This window comes from Trachinotus anak, unplaced genomic scaffold, assembly GCF_046630095.1.
Source record: "Trachinotus anak isolate AG129_WGS33_773 ecotype Australia unplaced genomic scaffold, CSIRO_AGI_Tana_v1 ptg000008l, whole genome shotgun sequence".
In the NCBI taxonomy this organism is placed as follows: Eukaryota; Metazoa; Chordata; class Actinopteri; order Carangiformes; family Carangidae; genus Trachinotus; species Trachinotus anak.
In genome coordinates, this window is record NW_027273859.1 from 21,231,173 (window position 1) to 21,257,484 (window position 26,312).

The 26,312-nt window shown below is 39.5% G+C and overlaps 1 protein-coding gene across 1 annotated transcript in view; it reads right to left on the minus strand.

Annotated features, from left to right (window-relative positions):
• Positions 1-918: 918 nt before the first annotated feature.
• tmem8b (transmembrane protein 8B) overlaps positions 919-26,312 on the minus strand; it is a 40,416-nt gene continuing 15,022 nt past the window's right edge. Inside the window, exons 7-13 of the mRNA XM_071483437.1 lie at positions 20,294-20,390; positions 19,689-19,812; positions 14,998-15,140; positions 13,415-13,593; positions 11,252-11,398; positions 5,986-6,102; positions 919-2,033 (exon numbers count right to left, since the gene is read on the minus strand). Coding sequence (XP_071339538.1) covers positions 1,698-2,033; positions 5,986-6,102; positions 11,252-11,398; positions 13,415-13,593; positions 14,998-15,140; positions 19,689-19,812; positions 20,294-20,390 — 1,143 coding nt within the window. The 3' untranslated portion in view covers positions 919-1,697. The remainder of the gene's footprint in view (positions 2,034-5,985; positions 6,103-11,251; positions 11,399-13,414; positions 13,594-14,997; positions 15,141-19,688; positions 19,813-20,293; positions 20,391-26,312) is intronic.

Sequence of the window (26,312 nt, forward strand, 5' to 3'; positions counted from 1 at the left end):
ACAAAAAACATGTTGGGCTGGACAGCTAAATAATGAGCTGAAAATCGCTACAACCTCTGTAGAGCTTCAGATTCAGATGATAATTCTGTGTGGGTTCATTAGTATGATCTTTCACACTGTTTTCACCACGTCATTTGGTATGTTACTATTGACATATGGGTTATAGCCTCTTCAATATTTTGGGAAACACACATCCAGTTTTGTAGACGAGAAGATTGAAACCACTCTAGTGTCTGTTCGGTAAACATGAAGCTCTTCTCCCATCTGTCGCAAAAATACTAGAAGAGCTCGTCTGGCTCTGTCCACAGTTTAACAAAATCTGTTATCAATACAAAGACCAAAGAGTAAAAACTGCAAGTTGTGGTTTTTATGAGGCGTTATCTGTATCCCCAAGAAAGTGAATAAGCATGTTTCCCAAAATGTCAAACAGTTCCTTTATGGGCTGCAATGATTTTCTTAATTTATGTGATGTTAGGGCCTCAAATCTCAGCTTCTGGTACAGTGTGCAAATTTGCCAAAAGAATGAATTCTTTCATCTTTTTCATAATAATCTGATAGAAAGACCAGGTGTCCCTGCAGAATGATGAATACAGAGGAGCTTGTGATGGATCACACCTAATAAAGAATAAAGCACAGAGTCATAAAACTCTCACAGCTCTGCCTCTCCTTACATAAGAGGAAAGAGAGAGAGACTAGATATCGACAGTATGCTCTGACGCTGCCTTCATGCTGCTGCTCTGGAGGAGAATTATTTATCTCCTGCTCTATTCCTGGGAGGCTGCTGTTGACAGTGTCTCATCTCACTGTCTGAGTACCACTGGCTTCCATTAGGGCCAGGGATTGCAACATGATGTCTTTGTGGGGAGATTCACCAGTTGCACTATATTTAAAAGCTCCAAAAGCAGAGGTAATACTGAGGCAAAGAAAGAAAACATTTATTGTTTATGAATGTGGTGTCACACAGGTCCTGTCAGAAAAGAACAGGGAGGTGAGGTCTTTGTTTGAGGTCTCTGAAGTTATCCTGCCTCCCCTCTTCTCTTTCAACAGGCAGCTGGACTTTGGAAAAGCTCCCATCGAGAACAATCAGCACATTCGTGTAAAAGCGATACATTGCAATTGCAAAAGACAGTCTAACATTCCACATGACAACTAGGTTTTTACATTTGTGATGCCCACTGTAGTTCATATTGTTATAAAAATTTACAGAATAACATTTTTGTGTCTTAGTGCAAAAGATATATTCCAAAAGAATTTCAGAAAAGCCGTGCCCTTGATAAATGCCCCCCACCCCCCCCCACCCCCCCATGTCTCCCCGTGACCTGTGCCCCAACAGTAAAACAACTGGTCTGTTTACAAGACCACCAATAAATAACCAACAGAAGCAGTTTTACAGTCACCGTCAGATAGCAGCAGTGTTTCAGCTTTGACTTTAAATACATATTCACAAACAACAGTGTGTCACTGTACACCCACAATTCATCAGAACAACTTTAACTATAGATCATAATAATTACAGTTGTATTGATAGTTATTACCATGACAATAACAACAGAAGAAAAAAGAACTCCAATGTGTCACATCTGCATTTTAAATATTTACATTGCTTTTTCAAGTTCTGTGGCTTAATTTCCCGTGTGTGAAATTCCCAAGTAAAAGAAGGCAATGAAGTGTCTCTAAGGTAAAAGGCCGGGAGTTTATCAGCTGGTGCAGATGCTGTTGATGGAGATGATGGCGGGGTCCACCAGGCCCAGCTCCTCGTGCTCGTTCACGCACAGCTGATACCCACAGCCCCGCCTGCGCTTCAGCGGGGTCACCTTGGCATCGGGCTTGGCGCGAGGCGGCAGGAGGAAGCCCACGCTCCCTGCGATCAGCATGTGCCAGATGCTGTGGATGTAGAAGTAGTTCTCCTCCGTCTCCACGAAGGCGTAGAGAGCCACGGCAGACGTGGCTATCATGGTGCCAGGGAAGAGGAAAAACACCCAGCGCTTCCAGGTGGGCGGGTAGCAACGCCGGCGACGGATGGTGCGCACCGTCTGACAGGCCAACAGACACATAACACAATGGTTTTTCAGCGTCAACGCCACCAAGTTTAAAATAGCAGAGTGTTTTTTCAAACACTCCTTACATGGATGTCTCACTTTTTATCAGGTTTCCTGGAAATTCCTGTGTAATTATAGGGTTATGGGTAAGACAACATGTTAAATCGGAACACTGGATGAACACCTGCTAATTTGTTTGAGCTAGGAAATGATGGTTACATAAAAAAAAACACATCAGTAGAGCTGGGTGGAGTTTATGGGAAGCTGTTAATTTCCAGATAAATGTCCAGGGATGAACTGCACAGTGCCAGTAACCTGAAATACTTGAAAGCTCTTTGCAAATACTTAATTTGTAATTTACAACCAAACAGAACCAGAATAACTAAATCTAACATTTATGTTCATACGACCTGTTCCCTAATGAGTAAAGGTGGAATTAAGCTTCTGCGGGTTGCACGTTAGCAAATGAAAAAGGTGTTTCGGACATGTTCGCATGTATTTCTTTTATACTTGTGCAAACTTGGGGTATAATGTACATCTCCGCTGAGGAGCAATGTCACGTTTAGCAGGAAACTGAAATCAATTCCAGTAGAAACTACCAACTAAATCTGTGAAACAGACATGAAACAATTGAGATTCCTTAATGCAATGATATAAAATGCCTCGAAGAGGAATTCAGTTTCCTAAGATCACTATGTGGAAGAACTATGTTGAAATGCACAGCTACACTATCAATAGTTCTAGAACACCCCAGTTTTTCTAGTTGTTACTGAAATTTACATCTCAGTTTATTCTGAAATTAAAGCACAGAATAACTGAATATTAAAAATTTTAAACAGGAAAAAAAGGAAAAAAGGAACCATGGACTCATAAATCCTAAATTTAATCAACATTTTTGACTCGCTCAGCCCCTGGGCAGTTTACTGCTTACCTTTGTATTATGAAACCATGTAATTACTGGAAATGAACAGCGGAAATTTTATCATAAATGGTAAATGGGGGTAGTATACACTGAAAGAAAAAAAGACAAAAACTATTGACAGTATGTTCAAGTTTCTTGAAGTGCAGGTGAGCACTATGCTTTGTTGCGATATGGAGGTGTGCACATCAGCTCCTCTATGAGGCTCTGCATGTATCTATGCAGAAGCATACTTGCATTCTAAACCACTGTCTTGGTTCTGCAGGAAAGTGAATATAAAATGTGCAAATTGCACAATTTTCATATCATTCAAATTTTAAGCTGTCATTTCTGAGACACGCACTAAGAAATTATAGTTACATTTCAATTTTCTTTCTAGAAAATAATTAGGACACTAAGGGACCCATAAAATAAAGCTTTTAACGTCTTATTTTTCTTTCAAGTAGAAACAAGATATTACAGTAGGGGATCACACAGCGAGCAGTCATTCAAAAATGGAAACCAATGGGATTTCATTGAGGGAACAGCAGGCACTTTGACTTTGACTGGAGGCACAGAGGGATGAGACTCCTAATAAATCTCAATTGGTTTTAAAGTCGGGAATGTGTATTCGTGCTTACTGCTGTAACATAACCCTATCCCAGTGATCAAAATCAGATGATAGATTATTTAAATTAATCATCAGTGACTGGCCAGTCTCCCCTTTAGCTATTTTGTTATTTATGCTCATGATCCGTTTGGCACTATCTGGTGAACGTGATGTGTTTACTCGTTTAATCCATAGGACATTCTTTCTTTCTGTGAGTGGCTACTATTGCTGATCGTGTGGCACAGAGCGATTTGGACATGTGGTTTCTTCCTAAACACTGTTTGAAGAATGCTTCATAATTGTATTCAGTCTCTAATTTCATTGCTTCATAAACACTGATTGCTTGCATTAGCTTTTTTCCCAAAAACATTACAATAAAGATTCCTTTGTCAAGGGAAATTTAAGCTGGTCATAAATGACAAACTAATTACAATGGTAATCTAATAGTTAGTATTCTTGCAGGAAAATGGCTCTGACTGAATTATTATGCTTTATGCATTTTAGGTTAAAGACTAATAATCTATGTGAAGCGAAGTGAAGAAAAACATGAAATGTGTTTTTACTATTCCAGTCCCTTTGGAATTGCATATTTTTCTAGTTGAGACAAATAGTTTCAGACCAGGATGATCTTTTCATGCATAAGTCAGGGACCTCATTTAGTTTGGAGAATTAACGATATTTGGCACTGACAAATTTGTGCTTCTCCCCTCCTTCTTACTGCTCATGACACCCCTGCAAAGCAGCAAACGCTCTGTGCCCTCCGCTTGACTGATCTAATTCGGTTGTGTCTGGGAACACTCAGAATGCCAGGCTTTGCAGAAACATGACAAGTTGAAATGAAAGGGCTCTTGTACAAAATGTGCGGCACTCTAACTCAGAGGTGGAGCACTGAGGAGAGAATACTGAAACGCCGGCATACGCTGTTGAACAGCTGATAAATTATGAAGTGTCAACTAATCAAAGTATGAGCCGAGGTTTATCTTGAAAAACTGCAACATTAGCATGAGATCCAAGCGACTTTTATGGAAAAGCTGCTGTGTGGAGTTTACTTTTGCAACCTGTAGTGCTGTGGTGTGCTAGATCAGAGATTGTCTCTCTGAGTAATTTTGACATTGCAAAAAATTATACCAGACCATGCATTTCATATGTTTGTCAAATAAAATATGTCACCAAGCCATCCTTAATTGTAACTGAGGAATTACAAATGTACCAGTGGAAGCCAATGGGCTTTATGTAAATACTTAACATTTAAATGCGACAGTAGAGCTGTGCATGAATTCTGAGGCGCTGTTGTTAATTTCAGAAAAAAAAAAGAATCTCATCTCTGGTTAAAGAAAATAAAAAATAAAAATATACACACTGTCTCCAACCTTTGGTGCTAAAGCTGGAGGGTTTACATTGTGGAATGAAACAGTACCTCATCTTCCATAGCTTCTATAGGATCCTCCAGCTCATAGAAAGATAACTCCCAGAGCTACAACTCCCACACTATACTCAATGCAAAGCTTTCTCCAAGGAGGACACAAACCATGTTTTCAAACTCATGTCAGAGGTTTGGTGTTAAAGGCTTTTTTTCCCAAGAACCTTGCCTGAAAGACTATTATTTTTTATCTTCTCAGTTCAGGGAGCACATTATGACTCGAAGAAGAGTCAGTGAAAGTACAAGCTGACTTATAATGGAACTACAACCCATGACTAATACCCACAGGCTGCAAAACTTTTAAAGCCCCCTTCGATGCTAATGTAAAATAGCTTCATTGGTCAAAAACACACAGTTTTTAGCACATGCACATGTTCTAGCCCTGTGCTAGCTTAAATGACGGATTAAGCCCTTTTACACTAGCCGGGGTGAGGAACAATAGAGGGACGGTGCAGTGACATGTGTTTGAACAAGCTTGACCACGAATGTGGAACACACATTATGTATTAAAAACAATTATATTTCATCTGGTGTAAAACAATATCCTGTGTAGAGCAGTTGTTCGTTTTATACAGACTGTGTGTACATGTAGAAATATTTTTAGAAGAAAAAAACTTGAATTCTGAAGCTACAATTGTAATAACTCTGTCATTCAAGAAACATTGCACCTATGAAATAATGTTATTAAATGTCATAATTTTCTCAATATTACCTTAAATTTTCTATTTTGTAGAAATAATAGCACAATTCTCTTATGTAGTTTAAAGTCTGGTACATACTATACATATATATATCTTTATGTCATCCCTCTGTTTTATTATTTTATTTGCGTTTATGTCATTCAAATAGCTCCTGACCTCTTTTGTTTGTGCTGCTGCAACACATGAATTTTCCCTCCTGAGATCAATAAACTCCAGCTGCTTTTTTTCCAAATCCACATTAACTTATTGTGAAATAAATCTGTTTCCAGCTGTATACTGCTGTACTACTGTGCAGAAAACATATGAATTGTTCTTACCCACGCAACGGCCATGATTCCCAGAGCAAACAGGCTGGGTCCCAGCAGGTTCCACAGACCGTGACGGTCCAGCTGCAGAGCCATGGACAGGGACATCGCCCCCAGCAGATACAGCACCTTGGGGGGAAAAAAAACCCCCACATGGATCAATAATGGCCCTCCACTGACACGGTCAACATTGCTACTTCGCAAGTAAACAAGAGGAGGAGTATGTGGTAAATTGTAATCTTCTCCCACACATAAAAAACAGAAAAAATGGTGACTTTAGTGGTGAGTGGCAGTTACTAAAACACTGGGAGATGATTTGCAGTTCCTGTATATTCTCTGGACTTTCTTTTTTTTTTTTTCCTCCTGTTTTGCACCTGTGTCCTGTTTTTCGGCTTTGAGAGCTCTACTTTTCCTAACACAGCTGGTTCCACTGTGCCATCTGAGGTCTAGTGGAGACGAGTGTTGCTGCAAAAAACAGGATGAATGTACCATAAACCAGAGGATATGCAAGTGTATAAGTGTTGTGCTGTGGGTGCAGGTCAGTTCAGTATGGTGTAGAAAAATGAATAGCAGAACTTAAATATCTTGTCTGTACTTATTGGGCACTATAGTCACTGGGGTAATTCACTATAAAGTCTAGTTTAAAAAGAGCTAAGAGTTTAAAACAGTTCAAACTTTTTTTAAGACCAACACCAACCATGGATGTATTCCTGAACAGGTCTGGGCAAAGGCTGTATAACCATACAGACAACTACAAAGAGATGGAAAATGACTACACAGAGACACAAAATAACCACAACGATGTCTACAAAGAGACACAAAATGACCTGAAAGAGGCATAAAACAATGACAAAGATCCAAAATGTTCGTACTCAAACACAAATTCAAAACAATCAAAAAGAAACACAAAACAAACTGATTACAAAAAAGGTTTTTCTGTCTTTCAGTCTGGGGTTCTTGGTTCTTGGAGGTGCTGGGGGCCTTTTACATGTTTGTGCTCAGGGGCCCATTGTCTCATAATCCATTCAAGATGCCAACAATGAATCCATCCTGCGAACAAGTATTGTCTGTTTATCCAAACCCTGATATTCCTCTGTGCCATAGAGGTCCATTGTTTCAAGCAAAAACTCTTAAAAATACATCAGACCAACACACTGTTGCTCTGGGTGACATTATCATGAACATGAACACACACACACACACACACACACACACACACACACACACACACACACACACACACACACACACACACACACACACACACACACACAATGAACGGTCTTGGGGCTCAGTATTACAGACGGAGTAACGTCAGAAAGTACTGAAAGACACTTAAACGCATTTTTTGTTTGGTCTCTTCATGGACAATATTATTTATTTTTTATTATATCTATTGACATTAAGAAAAATATAAACTAATGCAGCCTTATCCTGCAATGGTAACAGCCATTATGAGAGTTGGCTTTTACAAATAGCAAGTCTGTGTTGAAAACTGTAAAAGCCTGTCATTATGTAAACAAGGCATCAGTTTAATAGATCGGTGGGGAAATGGTCAGCACAGAGAAATAACTGTATTTACTGAGTTCAGTTGACATCAAAATTGGTATTTAAAAGTGCTTTCAGAGTGATACACCATCCAAGCTTCCTTATGTGAGTGAGAGGAACAATATAACAGTGATAACAAAATGCTAACAATAGAGATCCATGCTATAAATACAACCAGTTTAACATTTTTTTCCCCCAAGCTCACAATTTGACACAAAGCCATGGGATATAAAAGAGATAAAGTGAGAGGGAAAAAAAATCAATAAGCTGTGCTACACATGCTTTGGGAGAAGTTAAGCCTGCCCAGGTTGCCTGCGGTCTGCATTCTACTGTCTGGTAGCGAACGTGAGGAGAAATTGGGGATATTTGAGCAGGGGAGGGGATGACCCGCCTGCAGAAGAACGGGACTAATTGGCACGCACCAAGGAGGAGAGGAGCAGCATGGCGCAGCCCGAGGACTCTGTGCAGCAACAGTCATCAGTCATACTGCGCCGCTGAATCATACACTAGCTCCCAAGCATGCATGTATACATGTATTGTATGTAGCCATGAATGCATGGAAGCTGTCGCTGCAATGAATCATTATCTGTCATTGTGATGGACGAGCTTGTAGGAATTAAGTTGGAAGGCTATTTTTATCTGCTGCATATATTTTCATGCTTAACAATATACAGTAACACAGTGACATACTGTATTTGTGCATGTCTGGAATACAACATGCCCAATGCCAACGGCACAGTACTGCGAGGTTTAAGGGCAATGCTGAACAAACAGGTTGAAAGTTTCTGAAAATATTAAATTATTTGAGCATGGACATTCATTCTTTGGAAGGAGTACATGGTGAAGGGTATCTAAGCAGAAATATATATTTACTTGCAGAGCTTTCAAGCAAATCTCACGGTTGTTCGCTAAATAGGAGACCTTGGCGCAGTAATGTTGAGACCTTGTGTGTTTCTGCATAACGACATGTGCTTTTGCACTCTGCTGATGTGGCTGCCTCCGAGGGTGCTCCAAACTATGATTGTTTACCTAGTTTCATGCAACATCAAGGCGGCTGTTCTAATTTTCTACCTGCACTGCTGATCCTTTGCTGATTTTTTTTTCACCTTTTTAACCCACATAACTATGTCACATAATTTCGAATTTGAATAACAATGTTGTGCCACTAGATTTTATTTTTCAGACTCTTGGTTATGCATTTTCAAATTATTCATTTATGCCATGATAAAAATTTGAAATTAGCACATTAACGCAATCTCTTTATAGAAGAGACGCAAATACTATAAATTATATTTCATGGATAATTCTGGCTTTTCATTGCAACTGAGGTTATCGTCATCATTCCTACCAGTAATTGCAATATTATGCTCTCCAAGTTAATCGCGAAAAAATCACTAAAGAGAAGTTTGACGTGGCAAGAAACACAAGCAGTCACATGATCAGACAGATTTTAAAATCCCCCAGGAGAGTCTGTGCACGCAAACAGGCTTACCTTAACTTAGATTTTTCAAGTGTGCTCACTTTCGGTTTTAACTCCAAAGAAAGTGGTTGAGATCAACTGGTTAAATTTTCAGATCACCTGAAGGCTCATGTTTCACATCCTTTTGTCCCCAGATCTCAACAATTACTCTGGTGAGAACAATGTTATCAACACCACGCAGTAAAAGGGGGCCTAAACTGTGAAGACGAGACGCAAGTTGTGATGAAACGCAATAACCCTTTAAATCGATTCATATGATTTTGATGCAACAACCCTCAGAAAAGTGAAATTAACAAATCTCCTGAAGCTCCTTCATTAAGTGAACCAGGAAAAATGTCCTTGCAAGATATTCTGCTGACATACTTTTACACTTCTGAAGGTGCAAAAGTCCCAGACAGACACACAACAGTATCAGGGGCTCCTGGGTCCTTTCACCCTCTGCTGCTGCGGTCATGGACATAAACAAACAAACACACACTGTCTCTCTTATGTACACACACACACACACAGACGCACACAGTCCCACTTGCCATTCCTGACATGTGCGATTTGATTAGTGACTGCGTACTGCAGCGCTCAGCAAAAATGAAAACTCTAGAGGACAGCAGATGTTCGTATACTCTCCCTCCCACCCACTACTCAACCCCCTCTTCCTATTCTCCCCCTCTCTCTGTCTCATTTATGGACACACACACACACACACAGACTGTTGAGACTGCTCAATCTTGGTGTGCAGCCAGGGAATGACCCAGGGAGAAGGTGCACCTGTTAGTGTTTTCCGCTATCCACCGCAATATGTCAACAACCAGAGATTTTAGCACCACGCGTCGCTGATTCTAACACACGGATCTTATAATTTATTACAAAAAATTGAGGCATATGCGGTGCTCATTTATAGCTCTCTTACACATCCGTACAGCTCTCCTTCTCAGTCCGCTAATCCCTCTTTGCCTCAGGGCTTATGTCAAGTTGTCGACCACTAACACGGAGCTCTCAGCCTGAGCGCTGCCAGACTGTGACACATGACCATGGACATGCGTTATGGTCCTCAGATGTCTGCTTCCAATCACTGCCTACATCTAACATTGTGTCAAGAAAATCAAACAGGTCTGGAGTTGCTCTTGAGAATGGCTGCTTCTCCGTTTAGAGACACAACCCAGCCAGTCAGAGCCTTGTGTGTGCGGCTAAAGGCGGTGACAGTGGCTTGTTACATAGCAGCAAGGGAGGGATGGAAAGTGACATATGAGGTGGCAGGGTTGAGGTTGAATCACTGTCAGCTAATAATAAAACATCCAAAGTTAATGAAGATGCTTGGGGAAAGTTTTATCTTGCCAACAGTTTTTTAAGGGATGGCAGCATAGGACTTTTTCCTTTTGGAGTCATCCACAACAAGACATGTGAAATATGTGTTTATTAGTCTGTGCTGTTAATGATGCTGTTGGTACACGTGTTTTCTTCACATGTCACACAGTGCTATTAATTCAGGTCAGCACTGCGTAGAGAATTAATGGGGAGCACAAACTGGCGCAGTGACAGCCCTATTTTGAGTATTAGTTATCCGAGTTAGTTATTAAGCTGTGTCTGATGGTACATTCATGTTGGGTCACGTACAGTGTATCAGTGTACTAAGAAGTGTTGATTTAACAACCTGCCGAAACATTCACAACTTTGTGAAGCAGAAATCTGATCATGACACCTACACTTTGTCCTGACTTCAACCACTTGAAGTCAAGAGACTAATTGTAAGTTTTCTCTGACGCCGAACGTGGTTTATGCCAGTAGCAGATGGTGGTGATTGTCACTTGACAAGAGCTGCGGCCATTGTTGTGTTTACAGGACAATAAGTTGTAGTACACCCTCCGAGCAGCTCTAAAGAGTTGCTACTGGAAAATGACGAGGTGATCTGGCTGGCTGGTTAGCATGCTAACTTCAGCAGAAGAAAAGACGAGAGACAAGAGTTAACATTGGCGTTGCTTTACATCACTGAAGACAGTTCAGGGCGAGTAAAGGGGTGAAGTTTGATGCTAAACTCACAATGTTTCTTCTAGAGTGGCGAGTAAACAGGTATAAATGCTAACGTTAGATATGTAGCAACAGCAAAACTTACAAACAAAAAAAAAAATGGCTGAAAGTCACTGCTCTTTGACAAACTACTACTTCCACAAAAACGTTACTTTATACTCGTTTAAGGAAAAACGAGACAGAAAGGAAGAGAAAGGATAAAAAGGTAGAATCAGAGTAGGAACGCACCTGTTTGATGATGGACTTTAGCCTTGCCATAGCAATGACAGTGACCCACACTGACATGAGCGACCCGAGGAAATCACAGAACTGCAGGACGTCATACTCCATGATGCAAAACACCACAATACCCGGCTGGTCGCACGCATGGTAGAACTGTCGAGAGAAAGAACAATGTTCAAGCCAATGAAAAGATGGCACAGAAAGAAAAAACATACTGCATTACTGCCATTTAAAACAATAGCTTCAGTAAAATCCTTTTTTCCATAGTAAAATGGAAAAATCTTTGCTAATAGATGAGTGCATGCTGCTGCTATCCAAAGTACTGTTTGGCAAGCTCATTGTGGTTTGTCTGTTGTGCTCTGGTTGTTGGTGAAGCCCAGATATTTTCAAACTAAATTAAGTCTTTCTGGGTTGGTCTAAATTTAGTCCAAAATAGAAAATCTATTTCAGTCTTGCCAGCCCAGTCCCGATTTCCTATTTATTGTGTAAAAACATGATTGTGTGTTCATTGGTGCTTTGATAATTTCTCAAATTTCTATAATAGTTGTCCCTTTAACAATGCAATTATTTTCAACCAAAAATACAAAAATATTAGATGTGTGGTTTGTGAGTCATCTTTTCACTGCATTTCCAAACACATTTTGATGAACATACCTCCCCTAAATATCAGTGAATTCCTCTTTAATCAAAACTGTCAAGATATGATCTGACTTTTATTTCCTCTTCAACAAATCAAAGGTACTGTGTGGAGTGTTAATGTTAAAAAAAGCTATGTTTACATTTGTGTTTCTCAGCAAAATGCACTATGTGTATCCAAGAGGTCTAAGTGTGGATTCAGACCAAAACCAGCACTACTTTAGAACAGCGCCGGGGGGCTGGGAGGTTCAGGTGAGGCATGAAATACGATCAAGGAAGTCCACCCTCCTGGCACCGTATGTCAATATAACATCAAAAAACACATTTGACTCTAACCACTCTAACGTCGGACCAACGTTAAATTTTTGCTTTGAAATGAAAATCGGGTTGACGTCAAAACCCAACATTTGCTAACTGACGTGATGTTAGGTGACTACAATGTCAATATTTTTGTGTCAATATTACCTTGACATGAGGCATTTGGTAGATGTCGGATTTTGGTTACTGAACAACACAACTTAAAACTAACAAAATATCAGCGTCGGCTGTCGTCAGTATTTTACGTCAAATAATGTTGGCATTAGATGATGCCCTGACATTGAAGTTTGGTCACCCAACATCACAACCTACATTCAACCAAATACCAACATCTAATGATGTTGGAGACCAGCTTCGTGCCTGCAGGGCAGATGGAGGAACAGATTCATGCGTTTAAAGGCTTATCAGACACCAAAACGCTGCACAATATAATAATAGTCACATATGAGATTTAACAATCCTGGAAACTTATCACAGCGGAAAGTATTCTACCTGTCATCATTAAGATTGTAAGTTCAACCAGTGGAAATACTTTGTTCATGGTTCAAAATAATCTACTATTATCTACTATTTGAAAGTACTATCTACTATTTGACTGGCCAACACAGCCCCTTGCTGACTGATGTGTTAAAGGTTGAACTTTTTTGCCTGGCAATCATGTTTTTTTTTGCAGAGATGATCATGAGTGGTGTTTGGTACTTAAGGGTCCTGGCGCCACAAACAACCAGGAAACAAGGATTGCAATTAGCCTTTTGGTTTATTCATTGGGTATGTTGATTCCCAGGATGCTTGCCATGGTCCTAGGCAAAGGAAAAGCAATACAATATTTCCCCCAACAATTTCAATCTGGCCTTTAAATCATAAATATTTCAAATAATAATAATCCTCATTTAATAATTAACAAATAGTACATAAAATCGACTTTCAAATCCCAACTAAGAAAGATAAGGAAAATACTACTTGCATTGAAGACAAATCAAAAGGTGCATGGCAAACACCCACCAGAACTCAACAAGGTGAATATTTCTTTCTATCACAGAAATTGACCTTGTTTCTCTCATGTGTCATGAAAGAAAAAAAAAAACAGCAGCTGCAGATGAAGCAGTCACGCGGCTTTTCAGTTGTTTGTGCTGTTTTCACACCCAAAAATATTTTGTAGGTCAACTCTTGGGTAGCACACGCATGCATCACTCTGACAGTGTGGCAGTCACTCACAGTGGAGAAGAACATGGTGAAGATGTAGACTGAAGCCTCCAGCAGGTAGTGGCTTCGGATGGCGATGGCCACAGGTGGGACGAACATCAGGTTACTGAGACAGAGCAGCAGGGTGGAGAGGAGCTGGAAACTGTAGGAGTACGCCTCTGAGTTGTCTGTGCATCCCCAGCCGTCCCAGCCTAACACACACAGACACACACATACACACACAGACACACACACACAGACACACACACAGTCAGTACTGTATGTTGATCCAGGAAAGCAAACATCAAAGAGAGTCGATAGCTTTTGTATTTGTGGGCTTTATAGGTTGCTGGGGTTGAAGCAGTTTTTCAGTCTTCTTTAAACTTTATATAAACTTTAGGGAAGTCTTCTTAAATCTTTTGGCTGACGGGACGAGAAGAAACTCCACTGTAGATGAATCAGTTTGTTTCAAAAGCTCATCCCTTCAGAATTTACAGTCTCTCTTCAAATGGATAAAATGTCTCTCTCTTGACAAGATGGATGCTTCATCAGCTCTTTGTTATAAACAGACACTTCTCTATAAAAAAAATACTCAAAAACAGATATGTGTGAAGTTGTTTATCCTGCACAACACAACTCCCCTCCTATCTTAATACCTCCCCCTTCTGCTTTACCACTTGAATTGGATCCTTATCAAGTGGTGGATTGGATAAGACGGTGAGAATTAAATATTCGCGAGCACTGTTGAACAGAGGCCTTGCAGTGAGAGATGGGCCAAGGGCAAGTGCTGAATGCAAAGTGCCTGCCAGGAAGCAGTCACACATATGAAGTATGACAATGAATTTAACAGCAGAGAAGCCTGCTCTGATAAAAGAAGATCAAAGGCTGGATTTTAAAAAAAGCCTCAGAGGACATGCTTTGTTTAGTTTCATAAGCTCATCTTTTATTAAAAAGCTGTTCGTAATTAAGATCGTGTTTTATTGTCTTATCAAAACGGCTTATAATAGAAGATTAATACCAGGCAGTTGTATGACTCATTGGACAGCAGCACCTACAATTTAATTGCTGTATTGTCAGTTCAGCTCTGGAAAATGACCTGTGCCACCCCATCGTGCTCTGTCCCATTTCCTTGTCACTCTGCATGATGTTTTTTTCCAAAAGATTAGACATTCTTTGCAGCAGTGATAACCCATTTTCCTCACAAAAACTTTTATCTTATCTTGTATGCAAAAAAAAAAGCTCTTGACTGCTGAAAATCACTTCCAATGATTAATTCATGCACAGGCTTTTTGCTAATTATTAATTACTGATTAATAATTAAAGGCACTGTTGAGTATACATCATATTTATACAATTATTTCTCCACTTCTATTAAACAACTTGCTTTGTTTTGTTGGTAATTGGCTTCTGCAGCTTAGTGAATGAGAATGCAATTTGAAAATAAAATGGACATTAAAATAGAATCAAAAGAAGACATAAATAGATCACCTAATCTGAATTTAGTTCACCTTCACATTGTGCTGAAATTCACGTGAACAACCTAAATGGAAAAAGTCTCTCCATATGACAGCTGACTATGTAATGCTTTGCAAAAGATATTGAAAGTAATTTATTACCTGCTTTGCATTCACATGCAGCATAAAGGTAGTTGTTGGTGCGCAGAAGCTTGCATTGTCCATACGTCCCACAGTCATTGATGCATGGAGTCAAGTATGAGCGCATATACACCTCGGCCGTGATGTTGGTGCACGCCTCAAATCTGAAAAATGGGCAGAACATTGGATGAGGAACATAATGGAAGTCAAAAATGGTGCATTTAGGTCATTTTGTCGTGGTGTGAAGGCAGAAATTTGTTTCACTTTTTAATGGATCTCAACTGACATATTCTGCACTCAAGGTAGACCTTTGTATTTGTGGATAGCTGTTTTTAGCCACACTGGAGGCATCACTCTGGAGATGATAATGTGTTATTTGGTTCACCACTTCTGTTCAAACTAAAATATCTCAACAACTATAAGATGGATTGCCATGAAATTTTGTACAGACCTGCATGCTCCCTAGACGATGAATCCTACAGACTTTGATCCCCTGACTTTTCCTCTCGTGCCATTATGAGGTTCACTTCTGCGGTCGTTCATGAGATGTCTGAACAACTATTGGATGGATTGTTATGAAATTTCGTACTGACATTTATGTGCCCCTCATGTTATTTCTTAATAACTTTGGTGATCCCTTAACTTTTTCATCTAGCACCATTACCAATATATCAAAATATCATTTTGTCCAATATTGTGCTTTCTGACCAAATACTTGCAAAATCTTGCCACATTCCCATCAGCCTCAGCTGTTCTTTGGGTTTAGCACTAATTAGCAAATGTTGGCAAGTTGCACTAGCACACTAAACTAAGATAGTGAACTTTGTAAGCATAAGACCTGTCAAACATCAGCATGTCACTGAGAGGGTGTTAGTAAACTAGTAAACCTTAGCATTTAGCTCTAAGCACCCTGAGCCTGACAGAGCTGTTAGCATGGCAGCGGACTTCACCTCAGGGCTTTGGAAATCAAATGGCTTTTTTAGGGTCATCAGATGTCAGACGACTTTACTCTCTAAGGCTTGTACCATCTCTACATTTATTAAGCAATTACACAAGTAATTTTCCACAAATGATGTCCGTACTTTAGAGACCAACAAGGAATCTGAGTTCTGCTGTGATTGTGTAACCTTCATTAAGTATTTGAATTAGGTCCCTAGTCTGAAATTTTTCACAATACTCTTTTGACTTCTCGAGTCAATATCTCCTATTTTTGTATTTCTAGAGAATTATAACTAACCAAACGATAAAATTTGTCTTTGGAATTCACAACCAATAGAGGTTGTTATGCAGCTCGTTCCAGCCCACAAACTAACAATTGTGCATGGATCTCTGACACTACATGGGATAAAAGAACAACCTTGTACATTTGTGCTTATACTGTAGCTTTTCTAATTGCAAGTGTCTACGATCAGTCACAGAGAATGAAACTCCAGGAGGTAACAAATGTGTTTCATTCCCTTTTCCCAGAAGCCATTTTTTTTAATACGACACAGACACTGCTACTCACTTCTTTATTGTTCAGTTATATCAATCAACTTAATTGTAGTGTTAAAGAGCACCTGTCAGTCACACTCCTCTCATCTCTTTTTTCTCTCTAACGAGACCTGATGTGTAAATGCGTAGAAATCTAACACATACAGTTGCAATGCTCTCATGTGAGGATGAGTCCATATCCCACACCATCTGTTATTATCTGTTATTCAGATTCAATTGGAACTCCCTAGTGGACTGGGAAAAATCTGCTTAATTTCATTCTGTTCACATTTTCATGCCATTAAGGGTTCTGCAAAACAGCTCAATCTGCTGAATAACTAATACTTATGAACTCATGAAAAACACTGTGTTAGACAAGTTAATGGAAGCATTTATCCCACCTTCTCTTTTTTCTAATTTTTACACAACCCTCAGAGAACAAGTGTGTGTACTTATTGTGAATTAAACTGTATGTGAAGATGGAGAGAAAAATTTAGATTACAAGATATTTTCTAGAAAAGATAAGAGCTGTGCCATTTATCAAAAAAAAAAACAAAAACATGTTTTGTTGGTACAACACATCATGGTTTGCTTGAACAATGAGCAAAAAGATTATGATGACCCCTGGGGTCCTCTTGGGTGTTCGGGATCCTTTTGTCTACCTGGATCTTTGTCTGCAGCTGATGGGTACCCGTGGAACACCTGTGGCATGTGTTTCCAGGGTACGTAAGTCCTGGCTGCCAACAAATCTGTCTCTGCTCCTCCCCACATCCACAGCACAGTCGAGTTTGGTTGTTGCCTTCATATGTTTAGTTCTGCAACATTTAACACCTGCACTCACATACCTCCCCTCCGAGACTCATCACCTGCACGAGGCGGAGGGGTTTGTGTGTCCCCGTGACCCTGGGAGCTATGTTGTTGGGAGCAATAGCCCCTGGTAGGGTCTTCCAAGGCAAATTGGTCCCAGCTGAGGGGCCAGACCAAGAGCGATTCACATAACCCCACATGAAGAGGCCATACCACAGCTGCAGCACCTTGCCTGGGAGAGGGAAACCAGGGCCCCCCTCCTGGAGCCAGACCTTGGAGAGGAGCTCGCCGTCTGGAATCTGGTGGATGGGCCTTGACCCATGGGGCCCGGTCGGGCTCAGCCCAAAAAAAACTATATGGAGCCACTGCCCTGTGGACCCACCACTTGCGGTACAGAATAAACTGGTTGTGGGGACATGGAAGCCTGAGCTGGTGCAGAAGGCGGAGCCGTACCAACTAGGTATAGTTGGGCTCACCTCCATGCATCTTGGTATCTTAATTTGGTTTAATTTGATTTATTAAAATGTTCTTTATTAACCTTAACCATCGTGTGTTTCTCCCTTTTATTGTGGCTACTTGAGACAAGGTCGTAACAAGATGAAGAAAGAAGCACTTGCTCTTTGAATCTGAAATACCAACACCAAAATCAGACTATTCAGTTTTAGAAAGATGCAAAAACTTTCTGCAGTCAGTCACCAGATAAAATGCATGCAGGCAGTCAAGACATCCTTCTAGAAAAATAAGTATGTTTTAAGGTGAATTTCCAATTTGTCTGTGTGTCTTTTCAGAATAGACATATTTGAATCCTTTTGTTTACATTTCCTTATATGAAATGTGATATTATATGAAAAATCTGCTTTCAAACCTCAAAATATAACCCACTTCCATGTCATATGCTAGGTGTGCACCAGAAGCCCATTTACGACACCAATCCCAAATTAATTTGCTGGGTGACAGATGGGACAGGATGTGGCTGATTGAGGGAGGATGCACCATTTACACAGTGAGCATGGTGTCTTCATTAGAGCACTGAATTATTAATTTAGGTAAACAAACTAGTGATTGTTATATGAAGATGAGTTTTTAAGAAATATCGAATGTCCCCATTTTGCAATTGTTTTCCTGTAATAAACAGCAAATATTGTCTCCTAGAGGTTGCTGTTGGGCACTGGGACTATGCCAAAGAACTGATAATGAGAATGTCAAAAATTTATGAGCACCAGTCATTCAACTGCTTTCGGTGAATTTCTGCTTGTAAATTATGATTTGGAGACTTTTGGGGTTGATTACTCCAGAGAATCGAGTCTACAGAGTAGTCCAACATTTTGGGAAACAGAGTTAAATGAGAAGATCAATACCTCCCTCATACGTTTACCTTACATATGAAGCTACTGCTAGCAGCTATCTAACTTAGCCTAGCATAAAGACTGGAAACAAGAGGAAAAAACTAGCCTGGCTCTGTCATAAGGTAGAAAATTCCACCCTCTTGCACCTCTAAAGATAAATAACACTTAATATGCTGTTGGTTTCATCCGTTCAACTGTGATTTGTTGTTTTCTGTTTGTACCACTTCTTATTCTTCAAACCTCTTCTTCTGCTATGGTCTATGGCCACCCCCACAACTGCACAGTAAAAAGATTGGAAATTTAGCACACTGACTGGGGACACTCCCATGATACTTTTCACCAAGTTTCATGTCTTTGCCTCAAGTGCTTTAGCACCACCAACAGGTCAAAGTTATAGATTAAAGCCATCACACTGAAAACCAACTTTTTCCAATTGCCCATCGATCGATCGATGCAACTCTACTCTTGCCCTCCTCAGAGATCCTCCCATGATCTGTGCACCAAGCTCAACAGGATCTTCTACAAATGGTGACGCCATTTTCCAAGAGAATTGATTGGTCAGTAGGCGTTGCCTTTATACAACTGATCTGTTATCTCTAGCATAACCTATTCCAGAGGAGGTTAGATGTGCAGCATAACTTACCATGGCGATGTAGCCACCGTCTTAAACCTGACTTTATCTCACTAAGCCCACATCCTGCTTTGTACGAGAGGAGGTAACTGGTCCCAAATAGTCCAAATAAATTCAACAAATTAAATATATCTTGTTGATCAGTGAGCCTTAGAGTTGCTGTTTGAACAGACCTTTGGACAGAGCCAGACTAGCTGTTTCCCCCTCTTTCCTGTCCTAATGCTAAGCTAAGTTAGCCAGCTGCTGGCAGTAACTTTATAGTGAGCGTATAGCCATGACAGTGGTATCGATCATCTAAAACAGCTAATGACATAATTTCCCAAATTGTGAAAATTTCGCTTTACAGACAAAAACATAAATAATTCTAAATGTAGCTGAGTGAAGTTGTCCAGTGAAACAGGGTGTAAGCATATAGGATAAATGTGAAAATACAGTTGCAGTATTGCCTGTCTTACCCATGTTCGGTGGCACATAGAGAGCGCAGACTGAGGTACCAGGTGCCAGTTTGTGGATAGGGAATCCTCAGTTTGGTGATATTAGCGGAGGCGTTCACAGACAGGAAAAACCCAGCCACCGATTCTGCAACAGAAGAAAACAGCAAACGAGCAGTGAAACAAAGAATGTGCAAGAGAAAAAAAAACATTAACAAGAAAAAGTCACATTTTCTGAAGAAAACTATGTTTACTCACTTATTTTGCACTTAAAACATTTAGAATGGTTGAAGTAACAACTGAAATTATGGTTGAAATACAAATACTGAAAAGAGTTCACTACAGTGAAGGTGAAGTATCAGTGGAAATGAACATGCTGAAAGCAGTTGAAGACTCAGTTGAAGATGAAAGTAATGTGCGAGTGAGCTGAAGTGGAAGTCCTGAAAGAAATGACTGAATTTGAATGATGAATGCTGAAGTTTAAGCAAAGCAATTGTAAATTGTGTATAAAAAGTCAAAGTTTGGGGAGTTAGAGGAGGCGGAAAGGCGGAAATTTACATACAATAAGCAGTTTATTAATCTGGGGGTTATAAAACATGCAACTATTCTGTAACTGAAATTTGACGTACCTGATTCACATTTCAGTGATGAGTTCTCCCGTAAGAAAAGAGGCATCCCATGATTCAGGCAGCCAAACACTGTGACATTAGCTCCTTTCAGCGTAGACTGCAGGAGGAAACACAAGCAAACGTCATTCATGCATCCAACCATCAACCATCTGCTGCCATCATGCTTGTGAGCTAACACTGTTCATGATTACCTCAGGTCTCATTTCCCCTCAGCTGTTAGATAGTAAACTTTAAAACTAACAAATCGAGTGAAACTGCTCCCCCCCTGTCTGCCTCAGGCGCCTAAATGAAGATGTTGGCAGTTTATCTCCTTCGAGCATCAATTATACATTAACACGCTCATGCAATAAAAAAAGAAAAAAAAAAAAGATAAAGATCCTGGAGGAGAATTATTCAAGCGGTGGGAATTGTATGTGCCTACACTAGCGGGCTCATTCTGCAGAGAAATGAACAGTGGATGCTATGGTCCAATTTGTTATCAGTAAAAGAACAACAGGAGCACAAATAGCACTCAGACATACTGAGTGTGTTCATAAAGCATCAGTGTGCACTCAGGCACTTAATTTGACATTTCACAAATTTCAAAGTTCTCCCTAATTTATTCACAGTGTCTCTAGAAATGAAGAGAAACTCCAGCAGAATGTTGACACATTGCAGAAAGTGTCCAGCTAAGTTACTAAACCTGAAACTGAAGCTTCTATCCCAGACAAAAACTTTACAGAACAGAATTCAGCACATTATATGCAGCTACTTTGTGTCCAGAGGGAAACAAACCTGGTAGTTTGGATAACTTAATATTTCTTAAATAAATAGCATTTCTATTCCCCCCTTAGCACAACATGGGCATGATGAATATACAGGGAATTGGCAAAGTTGTTGATTAATGCAGTAACTCAACAAACACTTTGCTAGGTGCTGAGATTTCAAGCTTCCTAAACTCACCATCTGTCCTGAGCTCTCTTGGTAGTAAAACTCAATCAAGCCCACTGGCATTTCAAGACAGTTCCTTCCCCCTTTGTCCATACTCTCCTCCTCAGATTGCAAAGGAAGAATTATACAAGAAGCAATCATAGACAAAATACCAAACGGGCCCCCTAGATATAGGCACAGAGGACACAAAGGGGTCAGGAGGCGCCTAAAGCCAGACTCTCGATCTGAAGTGACTGTTATCAACATTTCTGGTTGGTAAGTCGAAGAACTCAGCCAGTAGTAGAGGGGTTTTTAGCCATGCTTGCAGCAAGGCAGTGTCGATCTGTTGCTCCAGACTCAAATATCTGCACAACTACTGAATGGATTGCTATAAAATTAAAAAGAGGATAAATTCTGACTTCAGTGATGCTGACTTTTACTCTAGCATGGCCATAAGGTCAGCGTTTGCGTTTCAGAGTGAAATATCGACTATTATTAATTGGTTTGCCATGAGATTTACAGCAGATATTGAAGGTCCTCAGATGATGTATCCTAATGACTTTGCTAAATCAACATGGTGAACATGGTAAACATCGTACCTGCTAAACGGCCTCACAGAGCCACTATCAAGGCTGTACATTCATATTCTTGCTTTGCTCTTGATCCAAATAAGAGTCCCTTCATATACATATATCTGACCATAATGAATCTGGTATTACATTCTTATGTTAATTAAAATTATTTGTTTTTACACAATATAGCTAGACGGTGCATACCAAACACAGTAAGCTGAAGTTCAGGTGCAGGTTTATAACAAATAGCAGCACTTACTTTATGGTTACAGCAGAGTTATGGTTAACCTGCAAATTGTTGCTCAAGAGACACAGATACTTCTGCTATATATAAGGAGTGTTTTGTACATGTCTGTGCTGAGAGGCCCATTGCTCAATTATCTGTCTTTACAAACAATCAAGCCCAGAAAGTGACAACAACAGTGTTATTATTATTATTATTATTATTATTATTATTATTATTATTATTATTATTATTATTATTATTATTATTATATTATTTAGCCCATATGACTCAGAAGATACAGTATGTGATGAGACAAGATTGTTGCCCCTCCTCCTGACCCAGATAAAGCTCCACAGAGGTCTTATATGAGTCAGCAACCCTTTTAGGACTTCACTGTGGTTTTAGCTCAGTGTAATTAGCCTATAAACACCTTTTTGAAAACTGAACCAGAAACTGGAAAAAAAAAGTTGTAGCTGAAAACCTAATTACTTCTTTTTTATGTTAAAAATATGATGGCATATAATTTGTATGGTGGTATATAATTCCTCTCATGACGTCATGAGGATCAATGTATCCCGGAAACATTTCTATTTCAATCCACAGTGAAATCCCCCAAAATAAGATTAACAAAAACAACCCAGAAAATGACAATTCCTAAAATAAAATTCTTATGTCTTTAGCTCTTTTGATCACAGCCATAATCTCACTCTCCTCTGAAAGGAAAGATCTTTGCAACTGCCCATTTTACCTCTAGTACTTTACAGGTGGTGAGCTCCCTGATGAAGGCAATATAACTGAAAATGTGTAAAACCAACGAAGCATGGTTAGTGTCCTCACTAATAATAACTGTAATGGACTTGTATTGAAGCGCAACCCGGGCTGCACCTCGCAGTGTGCTCATTTTCAAAGTAATTAAGGTAAAAGCAGCCAATGGAATCTGTGTATTTTTCAGAGTCAGAGTAATATCCCATGGTTTACACTTTGACATATGATCCCTCCACGTTTTGTGTCCATGGACATCCAGGTTTACCGGGAAACACATGAAATCAAGGAAGCAAGGTGCTCTCAAGATGAAGATGATTATCTTGTGACATGTTTGATCCTCCTCAGATCTGTCATCTGAGCCACTCGTGTGGTGTTGGAATCAGGAAATTTCTTTGTTTTTGACTCCCCCTTTGCCCATCAGAGCTGATATGAAGATTTTGCTGATAACTTTCTAGAATCAATCTTTCTTCAGCTCCATCTCATATTATTTCCCCCTCTAGCTGGAAGCTGACCATTCCTCAGCACCCTGCATCTTTGCTGTCCAATAATCAGTGTTTCGAAATGGATTTCAATTGCTTCTAAAAAAATAATACCTTTGTGGTGTCAGGGCGCTGTTGTTAATGTATGTTCAGTTCCTGTTGTGCTTGCCTTTTTTTTGTACCCCATTTAAAATTCATGTCTGGAATGTGAATGTTAATTTTGTTTGGGCTTTTATTTATTGCTGTCACTTGTAAAGCACTTTGTAACATCGTTGTGAACATCGCTACATTAATCATGTTTAATATTGTGATTTATATGCTTGATCCATTATGCAGCTGTTGGTTATGATTGTGGTATGTGAGTGGCAAAGGCATAATTCAATCAGGAGCACTGTCTTCAAACAATGCAGCGCTCAAGGTGACTGAGACACAGTATTGTAAAAATAAAAAAATAAAATAAAATAAAATAAAATAAAATAAATAAATACACACATCTTTTCAAAAGAATTACTGCAACAGCACAGATTTTACAACTCTGATCACAAAAAGAAAGAAACTTTTAATATATGTCAGTTCATCTCTGGTGTGTCCTGGTGTGGCTTTTGATGTGCTGAATTTCCCAGGAGTAATTCTGATATTTGCCAAGCAGAACACAATGCCAACTGATGCAAGAACATAGATGAAGTTGGCATATGTACAAAATACAGTGCGTGGCCAGTGCCCAAACTAATTAAAATAAACTTTCAAACTGTCTCATGTTTTGACTGATATTAAACATTATGATAAAAAAAAAAGGGTTTTTGCAAGCATCTCACCCTCCGAACATCACTAAACATACCAATGCTGCTTAACAACAGCAAACATGAAGATTTCTTGGCGTTTTTTTCTTTTGGCTTCAGTTCAGTTTTTTCTAATTAAACATCTAAGATGTGGAAAAGCAAAGGTGATACTTGAGACAAATTAACAAATGAATTCATAAATTAGCATGATAAATTTAAAAGAAAGAATTTTCGCCAAAGAATAATAAATAGAGTAAAGGGCAATAAATAAAGAATACTTTTCTGTGTTTATTTAGCCATATAAGTGTTATTATAATATATATTATAATCAGAAAAATATCTTATATTACACTATTATTTCATGATTTATTTAATTTTGATCTCATTTACTTACGCATTTATTAATTTATTTCACAAGTCACTTTTGGGCCCTCATACCCAGAAGATAGTGGTAGATTACTGTGAAAAAAACAAGTGTAACACATAAAAGCTAACATGGCCCATATTGATACTGTATCAAGGACTTACGCTCATTACAGTGTTTACAATTTCTTTCTCTGCATGAGCCCTACCTAAAGAAAACTGATCCAATACCAGTCGAGCTATCAGTGGAAATGAAAGCCATGTGCATTCCATTCACACTCTTTCACAGAGAGTGATGCGAGGCAGACAAGCAGCTCCAGCTATTGTCTCCTTAAGCTCTGCAAATCTGCCAGAGTCCCCCACCGGCAGTGGCTGACTGGATTCTGCGCCTGTGACAAGCAAGTGACAGATCATCGCCGAGGGGGGAGAAATCTGTCCATAGAATAATATAGCATGACAGTCTCTCTGAAGAATACGTTCTTGTGGCAACAATCACAGCAACCAGGTTTTTACCACAGCATACCGTCTCTGACATCTACAGAATCCATCAACTTAAAATCAATCAACCACACCCACTTGTGACTGTAGCGGGGTGTGGGATGGAGGGTGGGAGGAGTCAGTGTGGGGCAGAAAAACACCCAGGAGAAGTCGCTATAGTCGCTAGAGGTAACACAGAGAGGTACAAACAGAGGTTCTCCTGACTGGACTGTAGGATGAGGCACAGGTAAAAATGAGGAACACAAGAGAGCTCAGCAGAGAAAGAACCAGGGTCGCCATTTAAACCCAGAACGATCTTTTTATGAGGTCAACCCACCGTGTCACCACATCAACCAAGCGATCAATCAATACACCATCAAATTAATTCCTCTGTCAGTAATTGTAATTTCCTTAAAAGTCTATTAACTATTTATGTTTTTTCCCTGACATTTTGGGAAATACGCCTGTTTGCTTTCTCACTGGGGATTAGATGACACGATCGATCATCAATTTCATCTCTGTGTGTTGAGTAGAGATAAAGGATGTGTTTAGTCTAGCTTATCACAAAATCTGGAAGCATGGGGAATCAGCGCGGAAGCTGCATTTCAGTAACCTCAAACCTGTCATACTGACATGTAGGAATAAAATTAACTATTATTTTCATTATCAATTTATCTGATATTATTTTCTTGATAAATTGTTTGATCGTTTTGTGTAAAAATGTTTAGAAAAAAAAAAGAAATGATGGGTTCCCAGAGCCTTGGTGACATTATATTCAAATGTTTTGTTTTGTCGACCAAAAGAAGTTTAATATCATAGAAAACTGGCAAACATTCACATTTGTGAAGGTGAGACCAGTAATTTTTGCCCATTTGTTCTGAAAAAAGATTAAAAGATTAATAAAGATTAATAAATCAAGATTAATTAATAGCTTTCTATTAATAGCTTTAATAGTTTTCTGCAATAGCGACTTCTCCTCAGTGTTTTTCTTCCCCATGCACTGCTAGGATATGCCCTGGCCCCTCCCACCCTCCATTCCACTCCCTGATACAGTCACAAGTGGGTGTGGTTGATTGATTTGAAGTTGCTGACTAATTTTCTGTCGGTCAACTAATCAACTAATTGACTGATACTTTCAGCTTTATTAATAGTAGAAGAGTATTCATTCAGCAATGAGATTGTGAACCGAGGCTTTGCTCAGTGACCAATAGCTGAGTCCATGGGCTGCACACATCTTCCTGACTCTGACCAAACCAAGGCAATTTATTGGTGGCTAGTTTGCTGGCAAACAAGACACAAATTCAGAAACAGTAGCCGAGAAAACAATCTCACCTCAAGGTCCGTTCAGTGGCTGTTTTAGAGCATTCAATCAATCATACTATTTTCATCTTGGGTCAAGAATGAACTTTCAAACTCAACTTTTAGGCAAAAATCGATGAGAAGTGCTTA